The sequence below is a fragment of the Apteryx mantelli genome, chromosome 15 (genome assembly GCF_036417845.1).
Source record: "Apteryx mantelli isolate bAptMan1 chromosome 15, bAptMan1.hap1, whole genome shotgun sequence".
NCBI classification, from domain to species: domain Eukaryota; kingdom Metazoa; phylum Chordata; class Aves; order Apterygiformes; family Apterygidae; genus Apteryx; species Apteryx mantelli.
Window position 1 is genome coordinate 13,234,678 of NC_089992.1, and position 14,457 is coordinate 13,249,134.

The following is a 14,457-nucleotide window of genomic DNA, read 5'->3' on the forward strand; positions in this document are numbered from 1 at the left end:
TTGTCAGATTAGAAAGCATTTGAATTAACATAAATTAGGAAAACGGTTTTGGTAAAAGCATGTGCTTTTGGCATAGGTAGTAATTTGGCATTGCTATAATTAACAGCACTGCAAGTATTCTACTTGTATTATATTTATGGTTTGACTTGATAGATACCATGCAGGTTTTTTTCTGTCTCCCAAGTCAGTGCATTGTATCTCAATCCTCTTCTGTGTCTATTAGCAACTATGACAATGCAGTATGAAAGAAATATTTATTTATAGGTTTAATGCTTTTTGTATTGTAGCTGTTACTTTTGGCTTTCTAGGATAAATATCAAAAGGATTTTAGATTGTATAAAATGAGTGTGGTTTCTTGTCTGTGTTTTTAAAATGTTGGCAGGCTTGTGATACATAGGTAGATTTTCCTTCTTTTGCCTATACTGGAGTGTAAAACTGGTAGGGACCAGTCACATTTTCTTGTCTAACTCCCCACTGTGTTCTGTCTTGGATTTTTGAAAAATTTTCTGTTAACAGGTCAAATTCTAGATCTGTTTTAAATAAGTATGTCTTTAATAAAGCACTGCCATTAAAAATGCATGTGTTGAAATCAAGCATGGGCTATTCTAGGCACATAAGTTTCACTACGAATAGAAAGTCAGAACATTTTTGTGGTTGCCCCTAACCATTAAGACTGGAGGGAGGTTCTTTGAGAGAATTTCTAGCCAAGCCATATAGAGGTGATCAGACACTACTCCTTTTCTTGCCACTGGGAGACTCCTGTTCCGATAGAAAGAAAAATAAAATTACTATTATAAAGACAGTGGTAGCCTGATAACATGCATCTCACTAAACATTAAGTAGAAAACACCAACTGTTTGTATGCCAGGCTGAATATTTTTGATCAGGCTACATGACTGTATTAATCTTGTAAAACACAAAGGTACCATTAGGCCTTAATCTTGCAAGCTCTTGGTCACCTGGCTAATGCCATTAACATGATTAGTTGTACTGTAATACGTGGAGTCCTTATGATAGTAACTTTAAATATGTAAAGAAGCATTTTCAGGTTCAGGACCATAAACCCCATGGATAATACAATAAAAAACCAGAGAAGAAAAATATAGCACATGCAAAATTAGTCCATCAGCTCATTTCCTCATGTATAATTACTGTGGGATGAGAGTTTTACAGTATGCCTCAATTTGCTATAAACATTATGTGATAATCTCCTTTTTGGAGACTGAATTAATAGAGCTGAAGAGGTTTATCTTTCCAACACAAATACTGATTTATTCAAGTTGTGTATGAGAAATGTGGCTCTATCAAAAAATTGATTCTGAAAATGGTTTAATGGGTTTTTCTATTTGTTTCTTGGTGGCTGATTTTTCTTTATGTGATTGCATCATCCTTATTCAATTTTACATAGTTTCAAGTTCATTTGGCTAACCACTTGATTTATGATGTGCAAACAAAAACAATCCTTTCTCTAACTTTGAATTTTTAATAATTGGGGGAAATGAAAGGAAAATGTGTGGGTTTGGCAGGTGAGTAAGCAAGTGTAACACTCAAAATTTAGCACTGGATGTGTAAATGATGTTTTCAATACATTTTCACGAGTAGAGCTTTGCTTTAAGCTATAAGGAACTATTAGGTAAGGTTCATATTCAGCACAGCCCAGAGGACCATCGGTCCAGATTTAAGTCCTTCAAAAGATGCTTAAATTAGGTTATTTTTGCTCTCAAGCTTGAACACAAGGCTTTCTGCTGATCTAGTCCAGAAATCCCTACACACAGTAGATTATTCTCTGAGTTAAAATCAAAATTGTATAACTTACAGGACAATGAGGTTAGCTGCCCTAGAATGTTCTTGTAAGAGTTCATTCAAACGGACTTGGCGGTAACTCTGTTTTTAAACCAAAAAAAGATTCAGTTAGATCAGTGCCCCTTAGTCCTCCTTAGACTACCCCTTAACCCGCGACTTTCTGCTGTTGCTTTGGCACCACTGGAAGCCAGGATGGCTCTGTGGTCCAAAGTGATAGAGACTGCAAAATAGCAGGCTGTCTAGGGTATGTTGCTTGTTTAGTACTGTTACCTGGGGACCAGAATTGTTGACAACTGTGTAAGATTTCCTGGGAATAGAGATTTTTTTGTACTGGCACAGGACCAGATCTGGGTCAGATTTTTTCAGTGTTTGTTTGGCTGTGGAGTATAGCTGCTTGGGAGCTGCATGCAGGCTCCTGTGCTGTCTGTTTATGGCAGTTAATATATTAATTCATCTAATTTGTTGGTGTCCAGCTGCCATGCCACTAGGGCTATATAGCAGTATGTAAATAGCCACCTTGCCACCCAGCAAAAATTCTTCTCTTAATCAAAAGACAGGGAGGTCTCTGTATAATATGGAGTAAAAGAATTAGCTATTTTATGTATAATATATTTGTATGGACTTTTACGATTTGCATAAATGACTTACTTTGAGATTCAGTCAAGATTATGGTCATGCTCAGGCTCTCAAAGCTTTTAAAATGTAACACAAGTCACAGAAAACTAAAGATCAGGGCAGAGTCACATACAGTTTGCAGCACGGGAGATAGGTGTATCTTAACTGAGCCTACCAGATTGTGTCCATTTCCCAGAGAAGGTAAAAAGCTGTCTCTTTCCCAGTCAGACCTTAAATTTTCCTTCTGTACAGAAATTTTGCTTTCATTTTAACCCTGTGTTATATAAGTAAGAATCTTCCTAATTTATTCAGTTATCTCAAGAGAGTCACCCTATAACATCACCCTTTATCTCTGATGGTGCCATGTATTTTCTCCTGAATTTTAAACCTATTCTCATGTAGTCCATAAAGTTCCCAGAAATGACTTAGCACTGAAGATGGGGGACATGCCTTTCCAGGCATGTAATTGAAACTTTTTTTCACTGGTCTCGTTTTCTAGAAAGACTTGGCATTTTCATATTGCTGACTGCTTTCAATGTAGTTTGTTTTTGTTGCTGTTGTGTTGTTTTGTTTGTTTTCCTCCCCCCGCTGCTTCAGTTGTTGATGTGGACAAGACCAAGCTTAATGATTTTTTTTTTTCCTGTTGCATCCTCACCGTTTTTGTACATGGGTGTGTATATCTGGGAGTATATTCCCATCATCTTTTATGCTGGGATATTATAAGGGCTCTGATTCTCAGGTTTTGATGATTTATGCTGAGAGTGCTTTAAAAGTTGTCTGCCTTCAGCTGTCCACCCTAACTTTCTGTTGGTTATCAAATCTATAGAAAGGGTAATACAGTGAGCAGTCAGTCTGCTCCACAGCTGCTGCAGTCTGTGGTACAGTGTGTTATCTCAAATCACCATTGATTTCAGCTTATGTTAATATGGCAGGCTGTGACCTCTGGCAGCTCAGAGCTCTGACTCACAATCCTTGCTGTGCTGAGGAGGTTACCAGCACCATAAAGTGGAGATAACTACACTCTCAGTCCACTCAGGCTAATCCAAGAGGAACTATAAATTAGATCTCTAGATTAATTCTCTGTGAGTTGCTGGACAACTTGTCTCTTCCAGGTGGCACTGTGGGAATGGTTCTCAGTATTCTGTCAGTACTGGCCTGATGAAGCCTTCGCAGCTCTGCCGAAAAGGTACATTCCAACAAAATTAAAGAGAAACCTAGGCTCTAGGTCCACCAAGTGGATCAGGCAACATCAGCCTCAGAGTGCCTCCGAACTGCAGGTGGAGCTTTTACGTTGTAGGTAGGTTTAGACTTAACTCTGCCTTTGAAGTAAGAATCTGTGTTAAATCTCTGCTTTGGACAAATTCAGAGCGCCAGTCATAGGGTCTGGATTCTGCTCTAAATTTCCCAAAGTAGTGAATATTGGAACTGCACTTGCACTTTTAGATAACAAAATTAGATTTTTATCTTGAAATATAGACCCAAACTCTTGAGCTTGCCATTACAGCTAAAATCCTCTATTATTTTGCTCCATTTAGCAATCTGTTAGTGTTTTCCTAGAGTGTGCGTATTATTGCATAAGAAATTGTTCAGAGGTGCATGGATGGATATGTCTACCCTGCCCTTTTAAAAGTTTCAAGCTCTAAAACAACGAAGCAATTTAATAAAGCAGAGCAGAGCTTACTAGCTCAAGCTCAGCACAGTACTCTGTGGCTTCTGGTTTAGAGCTGGCTTTAATCTGGCTGACTCCAAATGTGGGCTGAGCTTGTTCTTATCAGTCTGGAAAATGCCATGTAAACATGCCTATAGAGTGCTCCAAGTGAGGTCTTACACAGTGCTGAGTAATGCAATCGTACTACACCTCTGGAGTGTTTACAGTAAAAATCCAATTTCTGAATGTCAAAGGTAGGTTCATACATGTCACGTGTTTCTAATTCTGTATCTGGTATTTCGCGTTTTCTTACTAATTGCTTCAAACATTTAGTCTATGTCGTAAGAAAAGGTACGAGTGTAAAAAGGTAGGCAAAGCTTTACCTTCTCCTTGAATGCTTCCAGCTCTGCATCTGTAATTTTCCATGGAGTCTCTCGCTTTAATTTCTCAGCAGTTGTTATATCTTTGCAGCTTTCATGGAGGCGATACGGTTCAATCATCTCTTCAAAGAATTTCCAGCTGAAACAGGAATTACAAAGGAGGCCTTACTGCAGGATACTAATTTACTATTTCATAGATATTCTGTGCATGACAGGCCCTGTTGACTACAGAACTGTAACTGAAAAACATGCAAAATCTTTAACTGTTCTGAGCTGTGTTGTGCCCTAAGTTATGTCTGTGCCACTTTAATATGTTGAGGTTATATGAGGATAAAGACAGCATTTGGCCTGTTGTAGTTGCGGGGAGTTTGCTGCATTTTCCTGGTTGTAGCATAGATACTGAAATGAGTTCTACAGTAGCTCCAAAATGCAGTATATTGGTTACTAACATTAATAGTGAATATGGGACGACTCATAAATACTGAGTTGTTATTCAGATTGTTTTATTGTTAACTCGAGCAAAGACGACCAATACAGTTTTACTGTTACAGTTTTAATGAAATGGAGAAACAGGCAAAATATATCTCCCATAGCAAGGGGTTGAGAGAAGTGCTGTGGGTTTTTTTGTTTGTTTGTTTTTCCTAGCTGAAGCTCAGATCAGTGTTCATTCTCAATTCTTCCACAGATTTTTCTCTGTAAATTTTGGGTTGTTTCTTAAAGCTTTGACTGACACCATCCAGAAAAGCTTATTGTCCTTCCATGCTTCCCTGCTTGTCCCTTCACTGGAGGTTTCCACCGTGCCACAGAGACCTCAAGGCTTCTCCTTCGCGTTAATGCATGTGCGCTGCTTTTAACTCTTCATGTGGGTAAGCCTCACTGTGAAGGGAAATGGGAGGCCTGGGCACTGGTCTGGCTTTGCTATATGGCCAGCAAGTCAAGAGCAGGGTTAAAGCCTGTGACATACAGCCTTTTACATTGCTATTGCTAAGTTGACAGCTTTTCCACATCCTCAGTGCCTTTTTCCATATGTAAAACAATGATAGTCTCCTTCGTGAAATAAATGGATGCCAGCTGGGAGAGAAACACAGTGGTCTAGCAAGTGTCTGGTCACAATATTCACTTGTTATGTTCTGACAGTGCTGATGTGGCAAATGTATTTGCTTTTTATGTTAATGCCAAATACAGACTCTCTTCTGATTTTTAATGCACATGCTTTTCTTTCGGCTTGTTGCATTGCAAAATAATTGCTTAGTACTGGGAAGAAAAAGGAAGAAATCATTCTGCACAGCTCTTTGTATAATTAAAAACAAAATATTAACTGAAGAATCAAAAGTGGACTAATAAAAAAAGTGGACTTTAGCTATTTGTAGGTATCTAGTAATAAAATATTCATATGTTTTAAATTGTGTCTCCTAGCTAAAAATCTCCTGTGCATTGTAGAAACACTAGTGAATCTATTACTGGTTTTACAAAGTTACAGGGAAGGGAATAGAGCCCCAGTAGGATTGAGGGAGTAGCCTAAGGCTGCACCGGTGTGCAGAAGAAAGGCTGGGGGGAGCCCTTTGGCTCCAATATCTGCAGGTATTGAATGGGGGGGAGTAGGGGATGGGATAGAAGAGTGTATGGCAAAGTGAGAACATTTTCAGCGGATCTTTAAGACCAAGAGCGATACTGTGAATTGCATTAGGATTCAGTTGCTCCCTGATCAAAGTACTATATACTTTTCTGTAAATAAAGCAGAAGAAATAGTCTATTTCTATAAAACTGTGCTTTTGAAAGCAGGTAGTCTTGAAGACTTTGGATGACCTGCAGTGCCTATGTTGCACAGAAACAGAAATCCGGAGATAAGGAAACTTTCCTCACTCATGTTAGCAAAAGAGAGGAGGTGCATTTGCCTGCCACACTGGGCTTCTCTACAATAGATTTTGAAACAAGGGCCTTCTGTACCATGTGTGTGGCAGATATCATTATCTAAAGTGTCAAAATACAAGCCAAAAAAATTAGGAGGAAACTGTGAAGGCCAGATTGTTTTTATATGCTGTGAAGACCAAAATGTTTAATGGTGGCATGGATCTGAAAGTATCTAATACACTTGGAGATGAAGCTGAATACTGTGTTACCAACTTCTTCACCATTGCCTAAGAGCATTTATTCTGTAAATAAGTTAACTTTTAAAAATATGCAGTTGAACCTTCATTATATTTGAGTGATGGGAGAGTACTATAATGTTGTCCTCAGGGGAAAGAGGAGTATGCATGCGTTCGGCCTGAAAAATGTTAAGTTTCTGAATGCCTGGCATGATAAAACCCAAAAGACCAAGTCAGCTGAGAGAGCAGGGCTGTGAAAGAGCTGTGGCTGAACAATACGATGAAATGAAGACTATTGCAACCTAAATGAATATTAAAAGCCATCATAAAATGATGCCCATAAAATTTAGTGACTCCTAACTATGATGTCTAATTAGTCTTTGTATAAAAAGTCTTATCATTACAACATAAAGAAAAAGGCTGCCTATAGTTCTGACCCTTTGAATTGTGATTTTTAAAACATTTTTTCCCCTGCTCTAAATTCTTGGAAAATAATAGCAATAAAATCACTGTATTATTATCCTTTGATATTTTTTATGATCAACATAAAAGAAACAAGCTCCTGATAAAAGGCTGCTGCTAAATAATGGATTTTGGTAATGTTTCTTACCTCTCTTTGCTGGGCTTCATATTGATATCACAAACAATATTAATGTCAGCAAATTTTATTCTGAATTTACTTAGAAGTGAAGCCATCCTGAAAACAAGAGATAACATTTCATCACTATATTTTTGAGTGCCTTGAATCAAAGAGCACTCATAAATGAGTTAAGATGTCAAATGCAATTGTGTCATTAACTATATGACAAATTACTTTAAATGCTCTAGTTAGTGTTTCAGTTTCCAATTACACAACCAGATTGATATGATTGCTGCAGTGAGGCACCGTGTTGTAATCCTGTTGATACTGGCTAAATTCTGATTCCTGTCCTTGCATCCATCTTGGCTGTTTTCCACTGACGTTTAATTAGATATGTTGTTTTTAACTTGCTGTGTAATTAAGCAGTTCCTGAATTCCATTCCAAGCTGCCTGTGTTTCCACAGGTGGTGAAATGACTATGCCTCTAATGTGTAAAGTGCTTTGGAAGAAAAGGTCCTATGTATAGTGATGATGACAATGAGCTTATAGTAGCGCCTTTGTTTTGCTTGAAGGCAAACAATGATTAAGAAATATAGTTTTTTTAGAAAAGATAAGTAAAATCAACTTGGTCTTAAGTTCTTTAAAGTTTACCAAGGTTAATCACGTTTATATGGGCTATCAGTCTATGGTATGTGCATCTGAGAAGCTTCACATGCAGTTTTACTTACTGCTAACTAGACAGTCTTGTGTAAATCCCATAAAACTAATGATATTTTCATTAAAGACTGCAGAGCATTCTTCTCGGAGAAAAGGTAATGTGAGCTGTTAATGAGAAAATTTGTTGAATACGAACTTCCTGTGCTAATCACCATTTACACTGATCCTTGAGGGCCATGCCATGAGTTCAGCACCTTTAGATGAAGTACATCTTTTTTTCTTCATACTGACCACAGTGCAACAAGCTGAGAATTCCCAGCTTTCTGCTATACATGCCTTACATTCAGCAACAATTCAAACTCTTTAAACAGTGAGTGAAAATAGTTATATTTACACCAGTTTTTCTTCTTCAATCCTATTGACTTTTCCTCCAGTAAAGATCCTTAATTTGCAACTTTTCCACTTCTTCCTGATAGTTAGAATGTAAGGAATTAGGATTGTTAGACCTGGAAGAATATACAAAATTGTGGGGAGATCAAATTAGTGCGTTGTATGGTAAAAACAAAACAAAAAACTCCATCCTTCACATTGACAGTGTTGGACGTAAGTTTATCTTAAAATATTTAAGCCAGACAGAAAGGTAACTACGTAATCTAAATGCCAACAGTTTTGTACATGTTCCCAAGTACATTTTTGTGTTTGGTAACACAGAAATCTCTCTGTACTTGATTTCCTTACCTCCATCATCAAACAGCCACCAAACATCAATTGTACCTTTTCCTTGCTTCTTCTTAAATTGAATGCTGGCTTCTAGCAGCTTCTGATTGAATTCACCCACATGCATTGACTGTATTGTGCTAATGGTGCTCTCTGCAATGAGAAAGAAAAATGTGAAGGGTCACTGAAAAGTGAAGCAACAGGGAGACAGGTGGAGAATAAAGCTTTAGGAGAATTCCCCCCAATCTCCTGTTCACTCATTTGGGGGGGGGGGGGGAATTACATTCCTTGGTACAAAATAATGGAGTAAAGATAAGTGAAATTTCGTCTACTCTTACTATAGTTTGCCTCTTAATTATGAACAATGTGTTTATGAGTTTACCTGTATAACATTCAAAAACAATGGATAATTTTCATAACCCAGCATGTTTGTATGATATTCGCCATTGTTAATTGTATTGAACTAATTGAAACCTTAAATCTGTGAACAGTTCTATATATGGTTAAATTTACTTACAGGAATCAAATTGGCTGATACCTTCATAAACAACAAGAAAACATCTCCCAGAAATGTGTCATGGTATTTTGTGTGTCACCTGAATCCCCATGAAGAACTAGGAAAAGACCTCTTTGATTGCTATCACATGCATCTGCTTTCTTTCATTTGACCATCATGTTTAAAATTCAGCAGGTGTGTAAATGTTTGCTTTAAGGCCACTATTTTGGATATACTTTTAAACAAGATATTGAAGGTGCAGGGCCTGACTTGTTTCTGACATATTTTCTATATGCTAAATCTGCAAAAACTTACTGCACAGATACTGTGGACTTTTAGTATACCAGTACACACAATTTCAATGGGAACCAAAGCTCCTGAGCTTGTGTAATACTGTGTCATTAAATTGTAATATCTTTAAAAGCGTTATCTCATTATCTATTCTCTGGATCTTATTAACTAACCTAAAATTCACTGAAACATAAGAAAACAGTTAGGAAATGTCTGATAGATTTTAGAAGTAAATGGCAATTTAAGTTTGTGTCCTTTACAAGCTTATCTATCTATTGCAAAATATAGAAGTCCCTAAAATGTGCAGTTATGGAGGGCAAAGCTAACGAGGTACAGTGAGAACACAAGTGGAGGTGAGACTAGATGACAGAAAACATAAGCATATATAGCAACTGCCCTGTGCTTGAGAGGGTCTTTGTGTTAATTGAAAATATACTTTGCTTCTTACTATTTGCTTGGCTGGCTTTAAAATGGACATTTTTGCGTATGTGCTGACAGTATCATCTTCCATTCCATCTTTTGAAGCCTGTGGCTTTATTACTGCTTTTCTTTCAATGATTTCAAAGGGACAGTGTCAGAGCAGTGTTTAAAATGGAGCAGACAGGCTTCTCTAGAGGTTTTGCTCTGATCTACTAGGTTCTGAAAATGCTTTGTTCAGTTTTCCAGTATTCCTAGAGTGTGGGCAAGATAGTTCTGAAACAGTTATTGGCTGTCCTCTGCAGTTCTAGCGTCCGTGCTGGACGATGCAACAGCTCTGGGGAGGATGAATGTATAAGCAAAATGGAGAGGCAGGGATATTTATTAATATAATCTATCTCATATATAGAGCCAAAGTGTGCAATATGTATTTCCTTTATGTCTTTCTGAACTAAATTGAAAAGGGTAGTTGAAGCAGGGGTGCACATTTTTGTTGTATTTGTTATAAAAATATATTCTACTGAAACCTGCAAAAATGATCTGAAGTCTACCAAGTAAAGAATAATGACATTTATGTTTCTAGTCTGTAGATCTTCTTGATACCTGTGGGAGTTGCATGCACAGCTAGATGTAATAGTCTCTGCAGGTGAAAATTCTGAAAATATTTGTCTGTGTACAAACACGGCTTCAGGTGGGTCATTATCATTACAGCCTAGCAATTGTGAAATAAGACCTTTAATTCTGTGTATACTTCTATGTCATTTTACTATATGGGATGTACAATTTTGATTCCATCACCTATATGTTTAGGTTATGTGTTATTTTACAGCATGCTGTATGTGTACTTTAGTGCTTTTACCACTTTCATTTGTGCATTTTTTTTATGAAATCATGCTTAGAACCTAGAGCTGTATTACCACTTTTACCTGATTTCCAGCTGGATACTGTTTTTGTGTGTGAATGTTAAGTAAAGTGAGATTGCTTGTTCCCTGAATGTTGTGTATACATCCTGATTTCTTATTTTAAAGGGGAAAAAAGGCCTCTGTTTAAAAATGGAAAATGCCCTATAAAAAACAAAAACAGACTTTTTCTGTGTCCATCTAACATTAATAACCAAATGCTATTTTTGACAAATAGATTTCAGAATAAGCAGGATTGTGAACCTCATCTAGCAAATGAGAAGAAGTAGTTTTGTCATACCAGGTAGAGCCTCCTACCAGCAGAGGACACTCACTCTATGCTGCCTTACAAAGTCATGGTCAACTAAGGCAGGTATGCACAGGGTTAGCTCCTATTCCAGAGGCTTCTGGGCGGCTCTGGTGCTTTGGCATTAGAGCCAAAGTCCAGTTTGTACATCAGTGAAAGTATGATGCATTGAAGGATCAGGGGAGAGAGTTCTCATTTCAGTACTTACCCTTTTTTGTTTCGTGTTTTGAGATATTGAACTTGCTGGCTTTTCTGAAGAATCCACAGATACCATGTTTTCCTTCTTCAAATTCATTATCTTTAATGGTAGCTTCTAGTGCCAATCTCTCCTGCTCCAGCTTCTCTAATTCCTCTGTATATTGGGAAGAAAGTAAGGGAACTGGTGACACATCACTTGTTATTTTAAACTAAATCACTTATTGAAATAATGGTGATGAAATTATTGTTGTGGCACTTAGTACACAATGTAAAGCTGCTGGGAGAAAAACTTTTAAGTGCTTTTTAAAGCAAACTGATAGGCAGCAGGAAGCTGAATTCATCTCTCAAAGCTCTAATTTAGGGTGCCTCGGTCTGTCACAGCAATGGCATGTACTAAAGTGCTGGTCAGCTGCCCTTGGACTTCCCTTTTCTTAATCAGACAGATCAGATGTGGGAGAATTACTGTATTTTATAGTTACATCAGATTTTACTTGTTTAATTTTGTTTTTTTTATTTTCAAGAGTATGAAAACACTTTAGGAAAGCTGCTTTCCTAAAGTGAGAAGCTGATGTATCAAGTCCTTTCCTCAGGGCCCCTACTGCTGCCTTTGAAATTTGTGAAGTCTGCTCTTTGACATCCATTGGCAGTGTACCAGACCTAATTTATGAACAGGGGACATGATTTTCTTGGTTGTTTCTTGCTCTTTGGACTTCGAAATTCTCAGAAATATATAAGGACACTGAATACACGATCAGTTTCTATGCTGAAATATTTTAGTATGTTTTAATGTGTTTTTTTTTAGTATTTGCTGCAAAGGCATAAGATTTAGCTAAACAATTCTGTAAATTCAGTAATACAAATGAACAAATCTATCTCGACAATATTAGCCTTCTGAGAAAAAGGTAGCATATATTGTTATGGAATATATTATCGTGAGGTACTAATTAGTGTGATATAGGCATTTGCCTGCTGAAACCTTTATTCAAAAGGAAAATTTTTATTTGAGTGAGACACGGACTAAGAGTGAGGCAAATTCATTTAGGAAATTGTGTTTAAAAAAAAAACCAACAAAACTCATCTGCTATATGTTAGCTCTGTTGGCACTCTCAATTGCTATCATTTCTTTTACTTAGAATCCAGATTGACAACCAGGTGCTTCTGATTATTAGAGGTGATGATAGCCACTAACTTAACAGCTATTCAAAACTAAAATTTCTGTTTCTCCCTTAAGCAAGGGTAATAGAATACAATGATACAATCCCCATTTCAGACAGTTTCTGACTTATATAGCATGCAAAGAGGTAGGCAATTCTCCTTGAGGTACCAACAGGGGGAAGAAAAAAGCAGAGATCAGTTTGAATTTTTTTCTTAAATCCCTATAGTATTGCACTATAGCTCTCCATGCAAATCAAGCTACCAGGGAGTCTGCCAGATAAATATTCAGCTACCCTTATTTTTTAAAGGAGTTTCTGAAGCCTTTTAATCCTTAAAGATGATTTGCTTTGGGGGGTTGCCCCATCCTGTAATCCATCTTTAATGGGGAGTTAATTTTGATTTTAATTAGTTGAGTAAGACAGTTATGTTCTTTCCAGGTTTTCTCCCTGACAGTCCTGAGAGCAGCCTGTGTCTCAGGGATGCTGCAGAGACAACTGGGAGGCAAATTTGCAGCAGGCGGCAGCAAAGAGTCACCATTCTTCTTTCTTATTACTGCCTATGTTCCTTGTCTATAGATTTTATCCAATTCATTTATAACACAGAAAATCTCTCTGGAAGGGAGGACATGGGACACTAGGTGTAATTTCCAGGTTTAGGTTGACTCTGTCTCATCAAGTGCTCAAACTTAATGGGAAGTGGGAAAATTATCCTACTGAAAATCTTGAGAATTGTTCAGATGGAGTTTTATGTGGAGTCATTTCCTTCCCAGGGTCCCTGGGAAAGTGGCAAGACACTTGTGTCCTAAAGGGGAAAAGGAAAAACAAAGGCAACGGTTGTATGTACATCTTGGAAGCCCTTTGTTTAAATGCAGTCACCTGCACAATTTCCCCCTACCTTTTCACCAGGATAGCACATCTCCCTGAACTGTCATGGTATGGTGGAAGATTTTGTCTTCCCTGCTAATATACTCACCGCTAATCTGAGGAAAAATGGACAAAAAGATGAGAAAGACAACTCACGTTTTCTGTGGTTTCAACATTTTTGCATAGGTGGGAGCTTACTGGGCCACAGCATTCCACAGAGGTTGTACAGAGTGGCAGTTTCCTGATTCCCACCTGTCCAAGAGATCTCATGTAGGTGGAGTGAGGAAGGTATTCCAAAAACAGGGAGGAAACATGCTCCAGAGTGACTGATTACTGTGCCTCTGCATGATTTTACTGCTTTAGCCCATGCCTGTGCTGGAAGTGCTTTGGGACTTGAGTTTGCAGGAGTGCAGAGCCTCTTACTCTGTGAAGTTTGGCCTCCTTCAGCCACTGCCTCCTTCAGCCACTGCCAGTGGGCATCCTGCTTCAGCAAGGATTTTGGGCAGGGCTGAAACTTACAGGGCAGAAGCAATGAGTTCTTGCAGAAGTTACAGGTCTAGGAACTGTGCCAGATACCAGCCTGTGATTCTAAGAGGTCATTCAGAGCCCTCCTTATCCTGAGAGGGAAGTAGTCTGTGCTAGCCATTTTGCTGTTGTATCTCATTTATACCTTTCAGCTGGTACCTGAAATTTTTGATATCCCTTTCATTAATTGTAGAAAATAGTTGCATATTGGCTTCTAGCTTCAGGACACTTTACACTTAATTTTCTTGATCATGGAATCTCTAAGGAAGACTTAGCTAAATTGATGTGTTTGGAAACAAGGATGGAAAAACAGTTTGTTAACTAAGCATGCAACCAGTATGGATATTAGATGGAATTCCATTAGTTGGTCACTACATACCTTGAACCTGGAGGACTTGAGATATATCAAATCCTTGGCTAATTCTGACGATAATCATGCCAAGCTCAAAATCAAATGCATCACTGGAAAGGGAGGAAAAAAAAAGACATGAAAGGATACCCCTTTTATTAATGAAAGCTGACTTGAGAAGATCAATAAAAGTGTTAGTGCTAACTGGCAGGTGTTGTTGCCATGTATGGGGCTGCTCTGGGTAAAGTTATAGGAGGATTAAGCAAAGTTCTACCAACTTTCTTTTGCTATAAAAAGAGGTGCCACTAGGCATGGGAACAGATAGACTATCAGTGAAATGGATCTTCCTTCTATGACAACACTTTAAGAAGTAGGTTGCCATTAGGTAATTATTTCTACATTCTCTGAGGAAATAAAAAAGCTGGGGTGGGTTTGTTCTTCTTTAACTTGCTGCAGCTTTGCAGTCAAAT

At 37.9% G+C, this 14,457-nt stretch overlaps 1 protein-coding gene across 1 annotated transcript in view; it reads right to left on the reverse strand.

Annotated features, from left to right (window-relative positions):
• Positions 1–623: 623 nt before the first annotated feature.
• SLC12A1 (solute carrier family 12 member 1) overlaps positions 624–14,457 on the reverse strand; it is a 49,698-nt gene continuing 35,864 nt past the window's right edge. The window contains exons 20-27 of the mRNA XM_067305216.1: positions 14,018–14,100; positions 11,106–11,249; positions 8,509–8,640; positions 8,165–8,276; positions 7,144–7,230; positions 4,450–4,585; positions 1,817–1,884; positions 624–759 (exon numbers count right to left, since the gene is read on the reverse strand). Coding sequence (XP_067161317.1) covers positions 624–759; positions 1,817–1,884; positions 4,450–4,585; positions 7,144–7,230; positions 8,165–8,276; positions 8,509–8,640; positions 11,106–11,249; positions 14,018–14,100 — 898 coding nt within the window. The remainder of the gene's footprint in view (positions 760–1,816; positions 1,885–4,449; positions 4,586–7,143; positions 7,231–8,164; positions 8,277–8,508; positions 8,641–11,105; positions 11,250–14,017; positions 14,101–14,457) is intronic.